Source organism: Archocentrus centrarchus, chromosome 2 (assembly GCF_007364275.1).
Source record: "Archocentrus centrarchus isolate MPI-CPG fArcCen1 chromosome 2, fArcCen1, whole genome shotgun sequence".
NCBI classification, from domain to species: Eukaryota; Metazoa; Chordata; class Actinopteri; order Cichliformes; family Cichlidae; genus Archocentrus; species Archocentrus centrarchus.
Window position 1 is genome coordinate 10,023,042 of NC_044347.1, and position 20,307 is coordinate 10,043,348.

Genomic DNA, 20,307 nt, shown 5'->3' on the forward strand with positions numbered 1-20,307 from the left:
CTGAGGTGAAGCCTAGCAGCTACAGCCGCCTGTGTCAGCATCCACCTGTGAACACAGCGGCCACACCCCTAACTGTATCCAGATAGATGCTATATAAAAATGAGTCATCCATGATAAGGCATTACAGTATTTTTTATTGCATTTATGATGAAGTTTTTGTGCCACCTGATGACCTTGTTATGATGTAAAAACAGAGACCTTGATGCAGTGAAACATTGTGTGCTCTCTGAGATGACCGCTGTGGGAGGCGAGCAGTAATCCATCAGAAAATGTGCGGAGCTTCAGTCTGCGAGCAGCAGGGAAACAAAGGCCTTGTGTTTGTTATAAGAAGCTCAGTGAGCCGCACTGCAGGAACTTTCTCCTGAAAAACCTGCACTTCTCAGAAATAAATCAGGAAAGGAACGCACGCTGAGCACCGATAACGCTGCACACATTTCTACCTGCAGATGCACAGCAGTGTTTGTAATTTCAGTTTTCAGGTATCCGCCTTTAATTGCACTAACAATAAGAAACAAGAAAGGTGACTCTTAGAGTGACCTGGTTTAATATATGACGGTATGAAAAGACGCCAAAGGACCATACCACTGTTCTTCAGTGTTCAAGCACTGCATATATTTAATACAGCTGGAATATATCGTGCATATGTAACAGCGGATGTAAAGAGAAGACGTCTTCCTGATGAGAGTCCTCTTGTTTTGATAATAAGCAGTTCTGGATACACTTACTCAGAGCTGTGTTGTGTGTCATCAGCAAAAGGAGATTGTTTTTTTTTTTTATATATCTGCACATTCATACAAAAAACAAACAAACAAAAAAAAAACCTGAGTTTAACTTGATTTCAGATCAGTCTTTGCTTACAGACTACTATTCAAATTCACACAGCTCCTGTGACTTCAACAGAGGTGCTGCACTGTGTTGCAGAGGTGTACCAAACCTGGCTCTACATCTATGTTGTTCTTTTGTTTTGTATTGTTTTGTCCTTCAATGCACATATGAAACAACTATGTAGGACCGCTTTTTTGCATCTGCGCAATATTTCTAAAATTAGAAACATCCTTTCTCAGACTGATGCTGAAAAGCTAATTCATGCATTTATTACTTCTAGGCTGGACTATTGTAATTCATTATTATCAGGCTGTCCTAAAAGCTCCCTGAAAAGCCTTCAGCTGATCCAAAATGCTGCAGCTAGAGTACTGACAGGGACTAGAAAGAGAGAGCAGATTTCTCCCATATTGGATTCTCTTCATTGGCTCCCTGTTAAATCTAGAACAGAATTTAAAATCTTTCTCCTCACATACAAGGTCTTGAATAATCAGGCCCCATCTTATCTCAAAGACCTCATAGTCCCATATCAGCCCAACAGAGCACTTTGCTCTCAGACTGCTGGCTTACTTGTGGTTTCTAGGATACTTAAGAGTAGAATGGGAGGCAGAGCCTTCAGCTTTCAGGCCCCTCTTCTGTGGAACCAGCTCCCAGTTTGGATTTGGGAGACAGACACCCTCTCTATTTTTAAGATTAGGCTTAAAACTTTCAGCTGCAGTCCCATAATGCACTGTTTCTTTTCATTCACCTTATTTACTTTGATTATACTCCACTCTGCATTTAATCATTAATTGATATTAATCTCTGGCTCTCTTCCACAGCATGTCTTTTCTCTCCCCTCAGCCCAACTGGTCACAGCAGATGACTGCCCCTCCCTGAGCCTGGTTCTGCTGGAGGTTTCTTCCTGTTAAAAGGGAGTTTTTCCTTCCCACTGTCACCAAGTGCTGCTCATAGGGGGTCATTTTGACTGTTGGGTTTTTTCTGTATTGTTGTAGGGTCTTTACCTACAATACAAAACACCGTGAGGCTACTGTCTGTTGTGATTTGGCGCTATATAAATAAAATTGAATTGGAAAACAGGTGCTAAATTTATTTTGATGGACGTCCTATCAACCTGCATAGAGCAGGGGTTGGAGGTCAGACACAGTATTGTCGTAGAGCATCAAGTCAATTTTCAAAGTAGGAGACCCTGAACAGAATAAAGCCTCTCTTTCTGAAATGCTCCTGGGTGGTTTGGAAGCTGCATCAGAGACAGATGACCTGAAGTCTGCACCGTGAAGCAGGATTTGGGCTTACCCAGGTAACTTCAGGGTTAATGCTGGGTTTTGAGCATTACAAAAGGTGATTCACACCTTACTGTGGTTCATCGCCACAGGAACTTATCCTGACCTGCTCTGGAGCAGGTTATGCACCAGATTAGAGATCAGCAGGTACAAAATCACCTCCTACTGACCAATCACTTCTCTACAGAAATAGCAGTGCCATTTCTGGAAAATCCCTCAGACCTCTGTGCATGCAGAGTAGGAGGGCATAAAGCTTTTTGACGAGCATCACAAAGAAAGATGCAACTTTATTGTCTGATTTTTTTCCCCTGTTGGCTGCAAACAATTTTATTGTTCCGCAAGTCTCAAAATATGATCATATATAAACAAAATTAGATGAAACAACAATTCTAATCCATCCTTGATGTTTGAATGAGAGAACAATGATACAGAGAAGGATGATGATAGGTCATGTTTCTGTATGCAAATATTATTGTTTGTTTGAATAATAAACCATTATTTCTGTGTCCAAAAACATGATTTTTTTTTTTCCTTTTTTATCTGTCTGGTCTTGAGCCACCCCTAATTTCTTTATATTTTGTTATCAAGCTGACAGACTACGTTTTGAAGGGGTCTTGAACAATAATTCTTCAGGCTTTCTAAGTTCAAAGTTCTTCTTTGGGCACTGGCTGCTTTTTCACTCATTTTCAGTCCTGTCCTTTCACCTGAACATTTTCAGAGCAATGTTTTTTGTTTGTTAAACCACTTAACTCTGACTAATGACTCATTCAATCATAAAAAAGCACCCAACTCAAGGGATGAACCAGTGTTGTGTCTACACATGACAGACAACTTAGCAAAGAACTAATGTAAAATTGTATCTTTAGGCATTTTGTTACTAGGAGCTTGTCACAAAAACACATCATTTGTTCCAATTTCTTTAGTTGAATCTATGAAAAATGTCAAAGATAACACAGTTTGACAGCCATAAAATTGTGTTTTTGCACCAACAAGGTGACTCCCATAGAGCTGTTAGCTGAAAACTTGTCATATCTCAGCATGGTGTGCAGTGTGTCCTTAAAAAGGGGGGACAACAAACAAGTGGAGGAAAAAAGAACAAGTGTCAGGCCTAATGATTACTGGAAATCTAGATTAAATGATACAAAAACCACTGACAAACATAAATAGAAATAAATTCTGCTGCTGTTTATCAGAAGCAGGTCCAGCACGAGCAGTCGCAGCTTTTAGCATTTTGGAAACAAACGAATGACTGATCCTCACGTAAATGTCAAAACAAAGATGGACATCTGGATGTGAAGTAAAGCAAATACCAAGTCCAGTCACACTGATTTACTGAATCACAATTACACACACACACAGGCTGAGGGTATCAAACTAATTTGTTCTGACATTTGTCAAAACAATTTTCATTGTGAAATACACAAACAAATGTCGAGTAGAACAAAGCCAGACAAATCACAGAAGGCTGATAACACTACAGCGTGAGCAGGGAAAAAAACAGCACGTTGTAATTGAAATCTATTTCTGATTCATGTCATCAGTGAATGCTTCACAAGCTAAAGTTTGAAAGGCAGAACGGGATCACGGCCATATGTTATAAAAAGAAATAAACAAATTTACTTTATGCTTTTAGACTAAGCATGTGAGGAAAAAAGTTTTTGATTTTTTGATGTCTGTAAACACTTCCTGTCTGGACTTAAATTGCTGCGTCTGAGCCAGGAAGAGTCCTTCAATTAAACCTGCGATTTCTGAAGGAAAATGTCAGGATATCTGTCTGTGAGCTGAATGTCAAGAGAAAGCAGGCGAGTGGTGCTGCAAGAGTTCACACTGAACCTTAAAGTTTAGGAATGGCCAAATCCTTTTAATTTGATGGAAGTGAGCCACTCCTGCCTGAAAGTAACGCTCAGTGAACATTACCGAGGCTGCAGTCCAGGACAGCTACAGTCACTGAGAGGCTGCATTTAAGAGCACATTTAAAAGAAAAAAAAATCTCTGCAGGACACTGAAGATAAATACTGAAAATTTGATCTTTTCACCAAGCAGCAACCTCGAGGACTGAAAACTGAAGCCAGCACTTAATGGCCTCCATTAATGGCCACTTGAGGCTGGCTTAGTCCCCAAAAACTCCATATTAAAAGCCCCAATTTTACAACAGAAATATGTTTACAGCCTGCTACAAAAACAAGGTGGTGGTGGGGGGCAGTTTCAATAAAAGCTTAAGGTTTGCATTATCAGGAACATGGCCACTGACTGTCAGGTGGATGCTGAGACAGGAAGCTGGAGCTGCAAGCTGTCTGCTGGGCTGCACCTCAGCTGTGATTGCAATGCCTTTTGGAGCATTTTAAGTGCAATTATCTAAAAATGTGTCTTGCTGTGCAGGTACCAGAAGTCCAATGAGTGTGCAATGCATGGATATTTTTAAAATATTAAAACCTGTATATGAAAGAAGACACAGTGCTGTGTGATTCATTCCTTAAACATGTCCTTGTTAGACAGTTGGTCACTAGTGGACATTCCTAGCTCCAGTTGCTTAGGTAGCCCCCTGATTGTCATGAGTCAGAGATTGAGGAGCCAAATGCAGACTAGTGAGACAAACTGATAATGCACCTTTAATAAAATCCAAACCAGAATCCACAAGCTTCAAATGCAGGCAGGGAACACACGAGGGAGGCTAACAGACGTGACAACAAAGGACAAACATTATTTATACACACACGGGGTAATCAGGTAATGGTTGATGAGATGCAGCTGAACATAATCAGGACAATTAGACAAGAGGAGAGAAGTAAAACTACACGCAAAGCACAAACACACAGGAAAACCACTAAGAAAACAGGAAACGATACAAAACACCAAGAATAAACTTTAGAATCAGATACAGGAAACACTGAGGGGAATAATTAAAGGCATAAAAACAAGCACAGAAACTAGCACTGAAAACAAACAAAGAACTGCAGGCCATAAGACTAAGTAGTCAATGAAAATCAAAGCCTCAACAATAAAGGCTAACCGCAGGCCATGGGAGTGATATGCTATCTGCAGTTTATCACTGCAGTCATGTGTCTTTGGAAAACTTCATGCTGAGCGGTGCAGGAACAGCTGTGATTGGCACATGCAGGCACATCATCAGGCGGTGATTCAGGCAGCGCTTGATTTGCTTTTGCTTTGTGTTCCCTTGGCAGAGGTCACGTTTTTAATATCAGTTGATCGCTGAATTATCATTATTGGTTATCATTTAATCGTGGGAAGTCCAAATTCGATTCGCTGCTCAGCCCTACGTCCACACTGTGTGTGACTTTTGTCTTTCATCAAATTAGCTCAGATGCAAATTAACCCTTTAAACCTCCAAAGTCAAAGACTAACACAAACTAACTAACCAAGGAAGTGGCAGACAAACAATTCTCATTACTGCAGGGCACAAAAAGTATTTTTGTGAATGGAGTCTGATGGTCAGGTTTCCTTATCAGAAAGAGCTGCGTGACACCAAAGTGGAGAAGATGTTCTAAATAAAGCCTCCAGTTCAGCTGAGACCCTGATCAAACACACAGCTGCAGGGGGAAAAACTGCATTCCCCCACTGGTGGTTGACAACTGGTTGCTGGAGGTTGTTCGCATTCACTAAATGAAATTAGTCCCAAAGAGGTGCACAGTGCTGCACTGAAAACCTCCCTGTGCTTGCTAGCAGATTGCTGCGGTTTTCTACAGTTTGCATGGAAAATGCAGACTTGTCTGCATACACTTGCAAACTATTCACCGAGCCACAGTAAAACTGTGAGACTGTTCACCTTCAAAGTAAAAGTTGTAACTTACTGCTGCAACCAACACATTTAAAAAGGTGCAACTTTTACTTTGAAGGCAAATGTTGTTTCCAGTTTGTGTCACACTTTCAAGTTTCACTGCTGCTTCATGAGCAGTTGATGAGTGTTTGCAAGTCAGCGTCTTCCATGCAAACAACGGGCAACTGTGGAAATCTACTAGTGACCAAAGCAGTCCCAGATATTTGGTGAAGCCCCCTCTTTTTGACTGATCTCACCTAGTGACAGCCAGCAAACGCCAGCGGCCGCTCACCAGGTGGCTGGTGATTGCCAGGGAATCGCTGACCGGTCTCTAGGCGTATGTGACTGAGGTTTAAGGCGGCTAAAATCTGCTTAGCTTCTGACCTAACTTCCCTGCAATAACCCAACAAAACCATTACATTTAACATCACAATGGCCATCCTTTCTTTAACGTGCTCTCTATAAAAGCCAGAACATTACTGTCTGAGTAGAACTTGTGCATTTTCTTTTGCTGCCATTTTTTTTCTTTTAAGAATTTTTTTTTCTTTTAAGAACTTTTCTACCAACCAAACCACATTTTAAATCATTTTTAATTTATACACAGATCACGTTTACTTTCTTGGAGAGCATGCACACTCTCCAAACAGTAAGTTATTCCACAGATCATACCAGCTGAAGTGTAACTCAAATTGCTGCCACTCTCTTATTGTGCTGCTCATATCTACAACCACAACTACGACTTATCAGATACACTTCACTCAAGTATCAGATCAAAAAGCCACAAACAAAGCGTTTCTGTGCAGGCCTAGACCAGCTGTAGCGATAAACTCATGTGATGCTCTGAAACATAAGCAGCTAGCAGGTTTGTGAGTCATCCTCCCTCCCCGCTGAGGTATCGATGAGCTGCCGACACATCCATCTGAGCGAAAAGAAATTGTCAAACTCAGCTGGCAGCCGTTTGAGCCTGATCCCGTCAGACAAAGCTGCTGCTGTTCAGAGTTTATTTTTAAACATTCACACCGACCCTGACGTGAAGGTTACTGCAAAACAATAACTGGAAACTTAACGAGTCAATTGAAACTAAATGGATTTAGCCAGCAAAGTGGCCATTAGGGGTCTCTCTGTATCTTTTAGATTATTTAAAGATGTGAACTCGGTAAAAGTTGGTATTAAATTTCTCTTTTTAGACTGAAATGAAAACCGCTTATCAATGAATCAAGATATAATTGTAAAATATACTGTGTATCCATACTAATTTTGACTTGTGATGTTCATTTAAGTCATTTCATGAAAGTGTGTTTCAGCTTTTAAGATTGTAGTCTCTCTTTTTTTCTTGCCTTGTGGAGCAGCAATTTGCTGCACTTTTCTGCTTTGAGTTTAGCGTGTCAGACATCTGATGGACCTCCTCACTTTCTCAGTGATGAAGGCACAGCTGCATGCAACATTTTTATATTTATACACTTTTATAGACTGCAACCAGACAATACAGTAAAGCTCAGTAGCCTACTGCAGCATCATCTACCAGATAAATCAAATAAAGGTACAAAATGCCTCCAAAAATAAGAGCAACAATAAAGAAACACCGTTAGTGTGATGATTGTTGCATATATTTGTTTAAGCATCCTGATCGGTTTTGTATTTACTACAAAGGTAAGTAGTAAACAGTAGTAGTAGTAGTAATAAAATGCAAATGTGTTTCCACAAAAGCTGATATGCTTTTTAAAATGAGAAACTGATCACAAAGAAAAGATATAATTTAAAACATAATAAATACCACAACAACAAATCAAATGTTTAAACCCATGCACTTGCAAAATCTGATGTTTAACATGACTCAGTATAAAAACATTATCTCAGAGAAGCTGAGGTTTTCAAAAGCAAACACAGGGAGGGATCATGTAATTAAAAGATTCAGAGAGTCTGGAGAATCTCTGTACACACAGGACAAGCCTGCAGAGCAGCATTAAATGTTGGAGGAGTTCAGGCCCCTCAGGCAGCGCTGCATTAAAAACAGAGCTGATTCTGTGATGGAAATCCCTGCAAGGGCTCAGGAACAGGTCTGCAAGTGAACCTATCAGCTCATGAAGTTTAAACCATGCAAGAGAAAAAAAAAAAAAAAAAGATCCAGAAACGCCATCTCTTACGAACCCGAGCTCGTTTAAGATGAGCAGAGGCTGACCAATTAGAATCTGAGACACTTTGTGGGGCTCATGAATGCTGTGACCTTCAGGCTAAAGAGGAGAGGCACCATCTGCTGTGATATCAGCACAGATTAGTGGAGGTTTACTGAAGAAGGAAACCAGGATATTAAATAAATAATTTCTAAATGATTACATTTTTTTACATCACACATAGAGCAGAAACATTTTTGTACTGCCTGCATTTAAACTGTGAAGAAAACAAGAAGGCCAGTCTTAAATGTTTGCTCTCAGACTCACCGTGGTTGTGTCTTGCTGTGTGAGCGATCCTGCCGTAGCTCACTGGAGGAAGCAGACAGAGCAGCAGCCACAACATCTCGCAGCCGTCTGTTAACCTGTCAACACAAACAAATAAACAAACAAATATGAGCTGGAGAAAAGCCCCACTGAACACCTAATGCTCCCACAGCGCTTCACTTACTGTGGGAAAGCTTATTTTCCATCTGATAACAGTGAAGTCTATCTAAGTGTCCACTTGTCTCTGAGTCACATGTTCAGTTTTAAGGGGCATCAGTGGGTTCACCCTGCAGCTCCTCAAGTCCAAACACAGCAGCTTTGCCTCCTCCAGTCATGAGACACATCACAAGGGATGAACTCCCCTCACTTCCTCCTTTCTCCCATCAAATCAGTCTTGAACAACACCGCCGTCTCACCAGATTCCCATTAAACAGTTCACGCATTCTGAAAAATTACAATTTCCTCCAAAGAAACAATAAACATATAACAGAAAAACTGATTTAGATTTATCTGTTTACCTCCTCACATTTTACAGCAGCTGCACGCACACACACACACACAAAAATCTAGTGCATGTAAATTATGAGTTACACAACAATAAAACCACAGAGAAAAACACTGCCCGTTAGTACAGAAGTCCACAAATGCCAAAATTGAAATGAAAATAATAATCGTTAATTCGACTGACCTTTACCTGTTGTACAAATTTAAACCAATTAGCAGACAAACAGGTTGTGTTCATAACCTTAAGGAAAAAAGGAAATCCTCAATAATTTTTTAACCAGACTGAATGAGATGAAAAAACGCACGCAAAATGCTCTCATTTCGATCATGAAATTTACTTCTTTTACAGTGTTTTTAATCTAATTTGTGGAAAAAAAGAATGTAGTTGCCCCATTTTATATCATCATTAAGACAACTAATCTTTCATTTTAGCATTCTGTTAGTTTTTTCTGTTTTGTGGAGAATTTTGTGTAAATACAAAAAAGTTTACTCAGTGATGATTAAGGCCATCAGCACTAAATTAACAGTCAGATGAAAAAGAAACAACAAAGTCCACCCTTAATGCTTCCATATGAATTCAGAGGGTAAGTAGCAGCCAGGTCCCGCTAATCAAATGCACTTGATGAATTGACCATCAGTTATTGTGAGCACTTCTATAAAAGCAGATGTTTTGGCAGTTGGCTGGTCTGGAGCATTCAGGTGTGTGTTAGCACCATGCTGCAATCTTCCCAGGAATGGACGACCCAGCAAATTCACTCCAAGCTCAGACCGTGCAATGCTCAGAGAAACTGCAAGAAAAACCCAGGAGCTGCACCTCAAGACTCTGCAGGCCTCAGTCAGCATGTTAAATGTTAAAGTTCCCGAGAGCACAATTAGAAAAAGACTGAACAAGTATGGCTTGTTTGGTAGGGTTGTCAAGAGAAAGCCTCTTCTCTGGCATGGTCGTGGGTTTGTAGCCAATATTTTAATTTTATTGTTCTTTGCCTTGGTTAAGCATCTTTTCCTATTTAGAAATTCTTATTATATTTTGGATTGTGTGTTTAGGGTGTAGCTTTGACAGGTTATGTAGGTTATTTGAGTTTTATCATTAATATCCTTAGTGTTGGTAGCTTCAGATTATTTTTTGGAGTGTTGGTTATTCTCCTTAGAGCGTGTTTAGTTTTATAGCAGTTTTGCATTTTGAATTCAGTGTAGATTTTCAGTTTGTGTTATTCCACCTCCCCTGCCTCTTGTTGTCTGGCCTTCATCTTTGTGTTGTGTATTTTTTCTGTCCCGTCTGATTTCTGTTTCCATGTTTAGTTATCACCTGTCTCTGTATCCAGTCCAATTCTTCAATGAAGCCAGTTCTTCGAGTTAAGTCTGTATTCTGCACCCTGCTCTTGCATCCCACCCTGCCTGCCACAGCTGATTTATGGCCAAAAGTACACATCAGCTTTGCACTGTTTCATCTGAACAAACCACAAGACCACAAGAACATTGTCCTTTGGACAGAAAAGACTCCTCATACAGCTAGCAAGGTGGTGGTAGGGTGTAGATTTGGGCTTCTTTTGCAGCCACAGGACCTGTACAGCTTGCAGTCATTTAGGCAACCATGAACCCCTCTGTATACCAAAGTGTTCTATAGTCAGATTTAAGGCCATCTGTCCAATAGCTTAAGATTGGCTGAAACTGGGTCATGCAACAGGACAATGATCCCAAGCACAGCAGCAAATCTACAACAGAATCTCTTAAAAATAAAAGACTCAAGGTGTGGCAATGGTCCAGTCAAAGTCACTGACTAAAATGCTGTGGTGGTAACCTTAAGAAAGCTGCGCATAAATGAATACCAGGAAACCTCAATGAACTGATGCAAGTTTGCAAGGCTGCAAAGAAGAGGGCCAAAATGCCTCCACAATGATGGGAGAGATTGATAATCATACAGAAAACATTTTGCTCTGTCTGATTTGGTGATGTGCAGTACAGAAGCTCCACGGGGGCCTATGCTGTCTCACACTCACAGTACAACTCCAGGTCATGCCACCTAGAGAAATACTATAATTATTCTGCAGTGGTTGGATGTATTAGTGATGGGCAGGAGGAGGAGTACAATGTAAATAAGATGAGAGAGAGATGGTGATCGACTTCAGAAGGAAGAGGATGACTGCACAACTCGTGTCTATTCTGATACAGTATGTTGATGTGGTGGAGTACAAATACCAGGGTGTCCACATCGTCAACAGACTGAACTGGAAGACCAACACAGAGGCTGTATACAAAAAGGGGATGATGCTTGAGGCTTGATTTCCTCTGGAAGCTGAGCGCCTTCAGTGTGTGCAGCAAAATTATGGAGATTTCCTGTCACTTGATTCTGGCAAGCACACTGTGGTCTGCTGGAGAAGCAGAGTTGGTGACACCAACAGACAGAACAGAACTGGCTCTGTGATTGGTTGAAGACTGGACACTTTTGAAGCTGTGGTGAAGAGGAGGTCACTGATCAAACTGTTATCCACCATGGAGATTCCTGGCTACCTTCAGCACCACTTTCTCTAACAGACTACATGTTATCACCACCAATAATGCTATATGTCAGTCTCTAGAGAGGATGTCTGTCTCCCAGATTCAAGCTGGGAGCTGGTTCCACAGAAGAGGGGCCTGAAAGCTGAAGGCTCTGCCTCCCATTCTACTCTTAAGTATCCGAGGAACCACAGTTAAAATCAGTTCTGAATTTAACAGAGAGCCAATGAAGAGAAGCCAATATGGGAGAAATCCGCTCTCTCTTTCTAGTCCCTGTCAGTACTCTAGCTGCAGCATTTTGGATCAGCTGAAGGCTTTTCAGGGAGCTTTTGGGATTTGAATTACAGTGGTTCATCCTAGAAGTAATAAATGCATTAACTAGTCAGCATCACTCTGAGACAGGATGTTTCTAATTTTAGAAATATTGCACAAACGCAAAGAAGCAGTCCTACATATTTGTTTAATATGTACATTGAAGGACATATCCTGCTAAAAACAACTCCAACATTCCTCAGTGTTACTTCATGGATAAATAAAGCTGGGTATCATCTGCATAACAATGAAAATGTATGCCAGGTGATGTGATGCTGTCTGGAAAAGCCAGCAAGAAACTGCTGCTGTCTGAACTAGTTGGTGGTGACAGAGTGACTTTTCATTGAACCTGCTGGAGTCAGGTAAAGAGAAAATAAGCACATCAAGGTCTGAGCCTTAGTTTGTAAAATCCCAAAATATATGCAAAACTATAACATTTGACTACTGGACTACCAACCAAACTAACAAAACAACCTCAACAGAGCAGACAGCAGACATTTTTGGGATATTTAGTAAACAATTTTTTCATGTGCTGTAATTTGAGGGATTTTTTAGGTAGGTAGGTTAAAAAAAAAAAATCTAAATTTATTTTCAAATCCTGGATGATTTCCAAGCTGTTGTCTTTTTGTTCTCATCTGTAGCCCTAACAACAGCTGATGCTCATTAGCTCCAGCTTACAATCAGATCTTATTTATCTTTCTAAAAGTGAATTACCCTGCAGTGTTTGAATGACCCACAAACTGGTTTAACAGGACTTACTGTCACCAGAATCCACAAAGACCAGTCGAACCATCTGGATAGAAAGATTAAAAGAATCTTCGAGGGACTTTGAGGTTTCTGGAAATAAAGTATTTAGACTGCAGTATTTAGACCTGACCTCTTTTCCAAAACGACTCACAAATGTGATTTCTCTGAGAAAATACTGCTGCTGTGACACCGACCTTCAGATTTCTGTGCTCAATAATATCAAAGATATCAGATATTAGAGTGTCTGCTGAAAGCTCATTACTCTAATCAGCTTATCCCACTGAACCGCTTCCTCAGAGCCTACTGAGCATGTGCGACAAGTCATGGATGCACATTCTGTCCAGATCCGGAGTGTGGATTTGCTGATCTTCAGGTGGTTTTCTCTGCAGAGATACCGGCGTGATGTCTAGATGACGACATGGTTCAGTCAGATCCAGCGGGGTGAAAAGAAGATGCAAAGAAAAGTTTTTCTGTCATATCCACGTCCTTCTGTTGAGAGTGAGGGTCTTTGGTAGGAAAAATAAAAGCTTGCAGTCTAAAGTCAGGGCAAGCTGGCTGGATGCTGGGCTTTCATGGAGCTCAGGGACTACTGAGGACTGCTCACCTGCCAACAAACGTCCTGCAGCTTCCAAGAATCAGCTAAAGTGACTATAAGCAGAAGTTTCCAGGAACTCTTTCAGGAGCTTGAGAACTTTGCAGGCTCTAAATGTGGTTCCTGGCCTGTGAAAACTCTAATATTGCAGGAATGGTAGTTACCTATCACAGCTGTCCTTCTAAAACAAACACAAAGCCTTTTTTTTTGCCTTGTCTTTTATTACTGATGACCTGCACTGACATCATGTGACTGAAGTTTTTTTTCTCTTTGTGGTTTTTTTCTACAATTTACAAAGTTCACCTCAGCAGGAGACTGGGGCTCTTTCCATTCAACACTTCTTTTTTCTCTTTTTTCCTGCATCCTCTCTTCATTTTCTCTCCTCTCCTCTGTTTTTATTTCCTCCCCTTTTTGTTTTCCTTCTTCCATCCTTCCCTAATCCCTTTCCTTCTAACATTCCTCCTCTTTTTTTGACTAATCCTTATTAACCCTTGCCTTCCTGTCTGTAATTCTTTTTCCTTCTAGCTTTGCCATGTCTTTCCTTTCTTCCTTTTCCTCTCTGGTTCATGATCCCTTCCTTCTTTTTTTAAGTGATCTTTCTGATCCCTTTCCTCTGTCAGTGTTTGCTTTTTACCTTCCTTCCTCCACCTTTTCAGCCTGTTGCCTTTAATCTTTTCATCCTTCCCCCTTACATTTTCCTCCATCATTTTATTTTTCTGTTCTTCCTCCTTTCTTTCTCCTTCCTTTAACCCTTCATCCTTCCTTTTCACCTCCTCTTCTTGCCTTTTCCCTCCTGACCTTTCTTTCCATCCTTCCTCCTTCCATGTGGTCACTCGTCTTTATTTTCAATTTCCTTGCTTACCTTTACTCTTCATCCGCCTTTATGCACTTTTACTACATTTGTTTCCATCCCCTCACCTCATTGCAGTTCTTTTACGGTTGTGTTTCAGCTTCCCTTTATTTTTTTTGCCACAGCAGCTTTCATTGATAGTGGAGGGAGGCAGGAAATTGGGGGGAGATACAGGGGAAGACACACGAGCAACCTGGTAACAGGCCAGGAATTGAACCTGCGCCACAATGCGGCATATATACGTGGTCGCCTGCTCCACCCCTGAGCCATCTGGGCGCCTCTTTTTTTCCTATTTAATCCACCTCCCTCAAACTTACTTTTACTGCTCATACTTGCCCCTAACCTGTAACTGATCATGGCCCTAAGCTTGCACTGCATTTGAGGACCGAGCAGTTGCTGACAGTTGTTTGAGCACGAACCACGGTCAGCGACAGCAGACACTAAACAACAGGAGAAAACAATACAAATAAATCTGTCAGCCTCCAACATCGTGGCTGCGTGAAGCCTGTGCCACAGTAATGAAGCCACATGGGGGCTTTAGGGGCTTTAAAGTCTGCTCTTATGAAGGCAAAGACGACAGACCTGACATGCAAACAGCAACAATAGCAGCAGCAGCTCAGCTCCATCCTCGAGCGCTAAGACAACAATCACAGGGAATAATCCCCGCCTTGATCTCACAGGATTACAGCGAGGCCTTGTTGGGTTTTATCTGGCAGCCTGGGCTCACCCTGACACACCACAAGGCACAACACAACCGCCTCAAAAAGCACAAAAAAGAAGTGTCTCATGCTTCAGACTGACCCACGTCAGCAAGCACGCAAACTTCTGCTGCAGGTTTCTAATCCCTCGGCGTCCCTCACCAACACTCAACATCTGACCCACAAAAGTCAAACACTTACGGCTTGTTTTGAAGCTTCGGACCGGAGTTCAGATTTTATGTTCCCCAAGATCATACGCCACGCTCCATATTTAAGGAATTAATGGGTGAACACTTGCGATAAAATAAACTCTGTATTTTTATTGTGCTGCAGCTCCATGGGTTGGCAAGCTGAGGCTGAACACCACCACCTCCTTATCACACGCTTCAGTTAACATTTCTTTATAAGAGCTTCTGAACATTTATATAACAGCAAAATATAAGTCACCGTGAAGAGGATTTATCTTGCCAGGTGTAAATGGCATAGCTGTTTGCTTTGGTTTGAGATGCTGGTGCTCAATCCAGCTGATTCCAGGTTTGTTTGTTTTTTTGGAGCAACACAGAGAATAGTGTGCGCAGTGCAGTGATTTCTAATGCACAAAAATAGGCAGTGCTATTATGTTTAATTAGCCTTCTAATGACTCACCTGCTGATGTATCAGGTGCACTGTCCTGTGTGATTTACCCACTTTCAGATGTGTTGCTTTGTGGTTGTTTTGCAGTCATTCTCTTTTGCATCTTTCTTTAAATGTAATTTTATGTCTCTTTGTGGTCTCTTTCCATTTATTTGTGGTAACTTGGGAATTTTGTGAAGTCGCTTTGTGTCTTTTTGTGTGTTTTCCAATTTATTTGTGGTCATTTTGCATTTCTATGCAGTCCTTCTGTGTCTCTTAAGTGTCCTTTGGAAACTATTTGTGATTATTTTATGTTTCTGTGACTTTTTTTAATCTCGTTGTGGTCAGTTTAAATAATTTCTCTCTGCGGTTATTTTGTCTTTTTGTTCTATTTTTGGTTTACTTTTGTGGGACTGATTTAGAGCTGCTAAATGGGCTCTGAAACGTTCCAAAAAGAAATATTAAATCTGTTCATTTGGTGTCTCTGCCCTGGGTGCCCTCACATACTACACACAACAATAAACTATTATTAGCACAGGAAAATACGCCTCATTTTACATTTTAATGAAAAATGTGATGGCAAAGACATCTCTCGTATTAGATGTGAGCTAATCACTCACGTGGCTCTTTTTTTTTTATGAATAAAGCAGATTTCCTTCAGACTTCTTATGATTACTGTCGGGTTATTAGCTAACTCACAGCCTCCTGTCACACAGAAATGATCTAACAGCCAGAGGGGAAAGTGCCAAATGAGCCGCTTGCATATGACTCTCTGAAGTGGTCTTTTTCACTATTTGGGGGTTTAGCCCAGAGGGGCTACATAAAAATGTCCATTGTCCATTGCTCCACATCCACACTACAGAAAAGCTCTTTGATTCTGCTGCTTTGTGCTTCAAAGTAAACAGCAAAAGACAGTTTTAAAAAGAGTGAATTATTACCAGTTTTATGTGCTAGTAAATGCTGATGTGACCTGATATCTAACTCCATTATATAAGGTTATTCATTGCCTTTTTAATTTTACTGTGCTTTAAATTCACTGCAACACCTGATGGCTTTCAAAGATATAGAGATGCCATATCTTTGCCATTAAAGCTCAATTATTACAACTGATTCTAGTCAAATACTGTACATAAATGATGTACATGTCCCTATGACACAACTTACTGCCTCGTGAGGTCCTGTTGTGAAGCGTCAAACTACGTACGTACTGCTACTATGTACTAAAATATTTGCCCCCCTTCCTGATTTCTCAGTTTTTTGCATATTTTTCTCACTGTTTCAAATCATCAAACAAATTTCAATACTACACAAAGCTACTCGAGTAACTACAAAATGTAGTTTTTAAATAATGATTTCATTAATTAAGAGGGAAAAAAGTTATCCAAACCTACCTGGCCCTGTGTGGAAAAAGTTATTGCATGAAAACCACTTTTTTAGTTGAGTTTCACAGAACCTGTCTGACAAAGTGAAGCAGGCTAAAAGCTAAAAGCAACATATCATGCCACGATCTAAAGAAACAGCTGAGAAATATCTCAGTCTGGAAAGGGTTACAAAGCCATTTCTAAGGTTTCGGGACTCCAGTGAACCACAGTGAGAGCCGTTATCCACACATGGAGAAAACTGAACAGCGGTGAATCTTCACAGGAGCGGCCGGTCTACTAAAATTACTACAAGAGCTCATCGACGACTCATCCAAGAGGTCAAAAAAGAACCCAGAACAACATGTAAAGAACTGCAGGCCTCACTCGCCTCATTTAAGGTCAGAGTTCATGATTCAACACTAAGAAAAAGGCATCCATAGGAGTGCTCCAAGGAGAAAATCACTGCTAACAAAAAAAGACATAAAGGATTTTCCAAAAAAAAATCTTGATGATCTCCAAGACTTTTGGGAAAATATTCTGTGGATTGATGAGACAAAAGCTGAAATTTTTGGAAGGTTTGAGTCCCGTTACACCTGGATTAAAACTAACACAGAATTTCATAAAAGGATCATCAGACAAACAGTCACACATGGTGGTGGTAGTGTAATGTCTGGGGCTGCTTTGCCGCTTCAGGACCTGAACGGCTTCCTATAACTGATGGAACTATGACTTCTGCTCTCTAGCAGAAAATCCTGAATGTCCGAACATCAGTTCATGCAGCAGGATAATAATCCAAAACACACCAACAAGTCCACAAAAAGGGGGAAAAAAGGAACAAAATTAAGGTTTTGGAGTGGCCTAGTTAAAGTCCAAATTTAAATCTGACTGCGATGCTTTGGTATGATCCTAAACAAGCCATTCATGCAGGCGAATCCTCCAATGTGGCTGAATTAAAACAATTCTGCAAAGTAGAGTGAGACAAAATTCTCACACATCGCCAGTTATTACGAACACTTGATTGTATCTCTTGTTGCCAAAGGTGGCACAAGCAGTTATTAGATTTAGGGGGCAGTTATTTTTTAACACGGGGCCAGGCAGGTTTGGATAACTTTTATTTTCCCCTTAATAAATCAAATCATCATTTAAAAACTGCATTTTGTATTTACTCTACTTGACTAATATAAAAATTTGTTTGATGAGCTGAATCATGTGTGACAAATGTGCAAAAAAACCCCAAAAAAACTAAGAAATCAGGACAGTATGTCTGTATGATGTACAGAATGAGAAGCACGTTTTATTTAATGAGACTTAAAACTAGCAAAGGAGACCGCAGAGTCATCTGGAAATTGTTCACTAAGGTCATAAATTAAGAGAGACCACACAATCCTTACACTTTTTACTGCAACACTGAATCAATTCTAACTGAAGTCCATCTATAAGTGAGCTATCTCTGTTATAAGCATGAGGTTACTTCAGGTAGACAAGGTATGAGAAGATAGCATTATTTTTAGGTGGACCAAAAAGTTGTGGGAATGGGCCTAAGATGATCAAAAACAGTGCAGAGTTGCATGAGATGATGTCCTTCACTGGGAGACTGAGCAAATTTAAATCAGGAAAGGTTTGTAATTTTTTTATCATGAAATGAACAGTCTTTATTTTTTATGGTAGTTTCAGTGTGAAGGAGAAAGACAGAATATCAACCAAAAGTCCAGAAAAGTTCTACCTTGATTTGTATGTCATCAATAAAGGAAATAAATATTTGATCCCCATGCAAAACATGACTAAGGAAAACGTTGAGGGAGTTTGGCCCACTCCTCTTCACAGAAACTCTATGAATCCTTTAACTTTCTTGGCTGAAGCTTGAAGCTTCAGCTCCCGCTAAAGATTTTCTATAGGATTGAGGTCTGGCGACTGGCAAGGCTACTCCATGACCTTAGTGTGCTTCTTCTTTGGAAAATCTTTTGTTGCCTTGGCGGTATGTTTTGGATCATTCAGAAGACCCATTCACAACCCATCTTCAGTGTTCTGGCAGAAGAAAGGGGGTTCTCTTCCAAGATTTTATGCTACATGGCCCCCGTTCATTGGCCTTTCAATGCAGTTAAGTCATCTTGTACCGTTAGCAGAAAAACAGCCCAAAAGAATAATGTTTCCACCTCTGTGCTTGACTGCAGGGATGTAGTTCTTTGGGTCATACTCAGCATTTCTCTTCATTCAAACACAGAGAGTCAAGTTGATGTCAAAAAGCTTGATTTTGGTTCCAGCACTTTCTCCGAAGCCTCCTCTGAATCATTTAGATGTTCAGTGGCAAACCTAAGACGGGTCTGCACACGGGCCTTTTTGAGCAGGTGTTGTGTGTTACCAGTGGTGGTCTTGGTGACTGTGGTCCCAACTGCCTGCAGATCATTAACAAGCTCCTCCTGTGTAGTTTTGGGCTGATCTACCACCTTTCTCATAATCATCCTGTGAGGCAAAATCTTGCATGGAGCTCCAGACCGAGAGCGATTGATGGTCATTTTATATTTCTTCCATTTCTGAATAATCACACCAACAGTTGTCACCGTTTCACCAAGCTTCTTGCTGATGATCTTCATGCCAGCCTTGTGTATGTGTACAATCTTCTTCCTGATATCCTTTGACAGCTCTTTGGTCTTGCCCATGTTGGTGGAGAGGCTGGAATGGGCGTGGACCAGTGTGCTTTATACACTTAACGAGTCGAGATCAGGAGTATCTGTAATGGACTGATTGTAATCTGTGTGGCACACGGGCATGTAGCCAAACTGTGGGAGCCAGAATTCTGGCTGGGTTGTACTTTTTTCACTTAATAACATGCACATCCATTTATAACTTTTACATAATGTGTTTTTTTCTAGATTTTTAGTTGGTATTCTGACTCTCTCCATTAAAATTAAACTACTGTAAAAAATTAGGGGCTGTTCATTTCTTTGTAAGTGAGCAAACTTACAAATTCAGCAGGGAATCAAATAATAATTTCCCCCACTGTATATCTGATTTCATGGGAATCCAGGCAAAGTGTGGTTTGGTTAACACAACTGTACGATGTATGGCTAATGCTCACATCTCACAGCTTTGGCTAATGAGAAGATCCCGTGATTTGATCCGCAGCTCCTCCGGCCACATTAATTGTCAGGTAATTGCATTAAAATGCTCCAAAAGGCACCAACGAGACAAACACGGTTGAGAAAATGAGTTAAGTAATGCCAATTAGCAGAGACGAAGCATCTTTGGATGAGACAGTCGCCCTGTGTCACAGATAAAACCCTTAAAAGTTTAAGAGTAAAACACTTTGAATGTGGCTTGTAGTAAAAAGCATGTGCTACATATACTAATCCATTTACTGTACTTAAGATGAGAGAAATACACTGTAAAACAAAATGAGCTCATGGGACTGCAGACCATAGAGTTGAGTGTACAATATGACCACTGTTACCATATTTATAGAGAAAAATTACTGTGTATTTTCCCCAGAAAAATCTGTTGACCTTAAAATATTAAATCAAATTATGTTGCTGGAAAATTCAGCACAAAAGCATGTGGAGGGTGTGTGCATGCTTGGACTAATGACCAATCATGTGGCAGTTATGATCCAGTTATATATTTAAAAAGTTTCCTGGACAGATAGAATCCGAATCAGATTACCTTGAATCTGTTGCAAAAATAGCCTCCAAAACACGATTTATCAATTGAGGAAGTTAAGTCATTAGTTCACCCCCCGACATTAGCATACATGTCATCTGATCCGATGAGATCACAAGAGAACAGCTGCAAGTGAGACATCTGGTGATGTGAAATGGTTCCACAGGTA

General features: G+C 40.5%; 1 protein-coding gene across 3 annotated transcripts in view; it reads right to left on the bottom strand.

The window, feature by feature from the left end:
- Positions 1-20,307, bottom strand: part of crfa4 (cytokine receptor family, class I receptor 4) — a 46,534-nt gene that overhangs the window by 14,633 nt on the left and 11,594 nt on the right. For 2 of the 3 annotated variants that reach the window (XM_030749960.1, XM_030749944.1), the window contains exon 2: positions 8,319-8,413. In XM_030749960.1, the coding sequence (XP_030605820.1) occupies positions 8,319-8,394 (76 nt within the window). In that variant the 5' untranslated portion in view covers positions 8,395-8,413. Of the gene's footprint in view, positions 1-8,318; positions 8,414-8,499; positions 8,588-20,307 lie in introns of those variants that run through there. The other variant, XM_030749951.1, reaches the window with a different exon arrangement.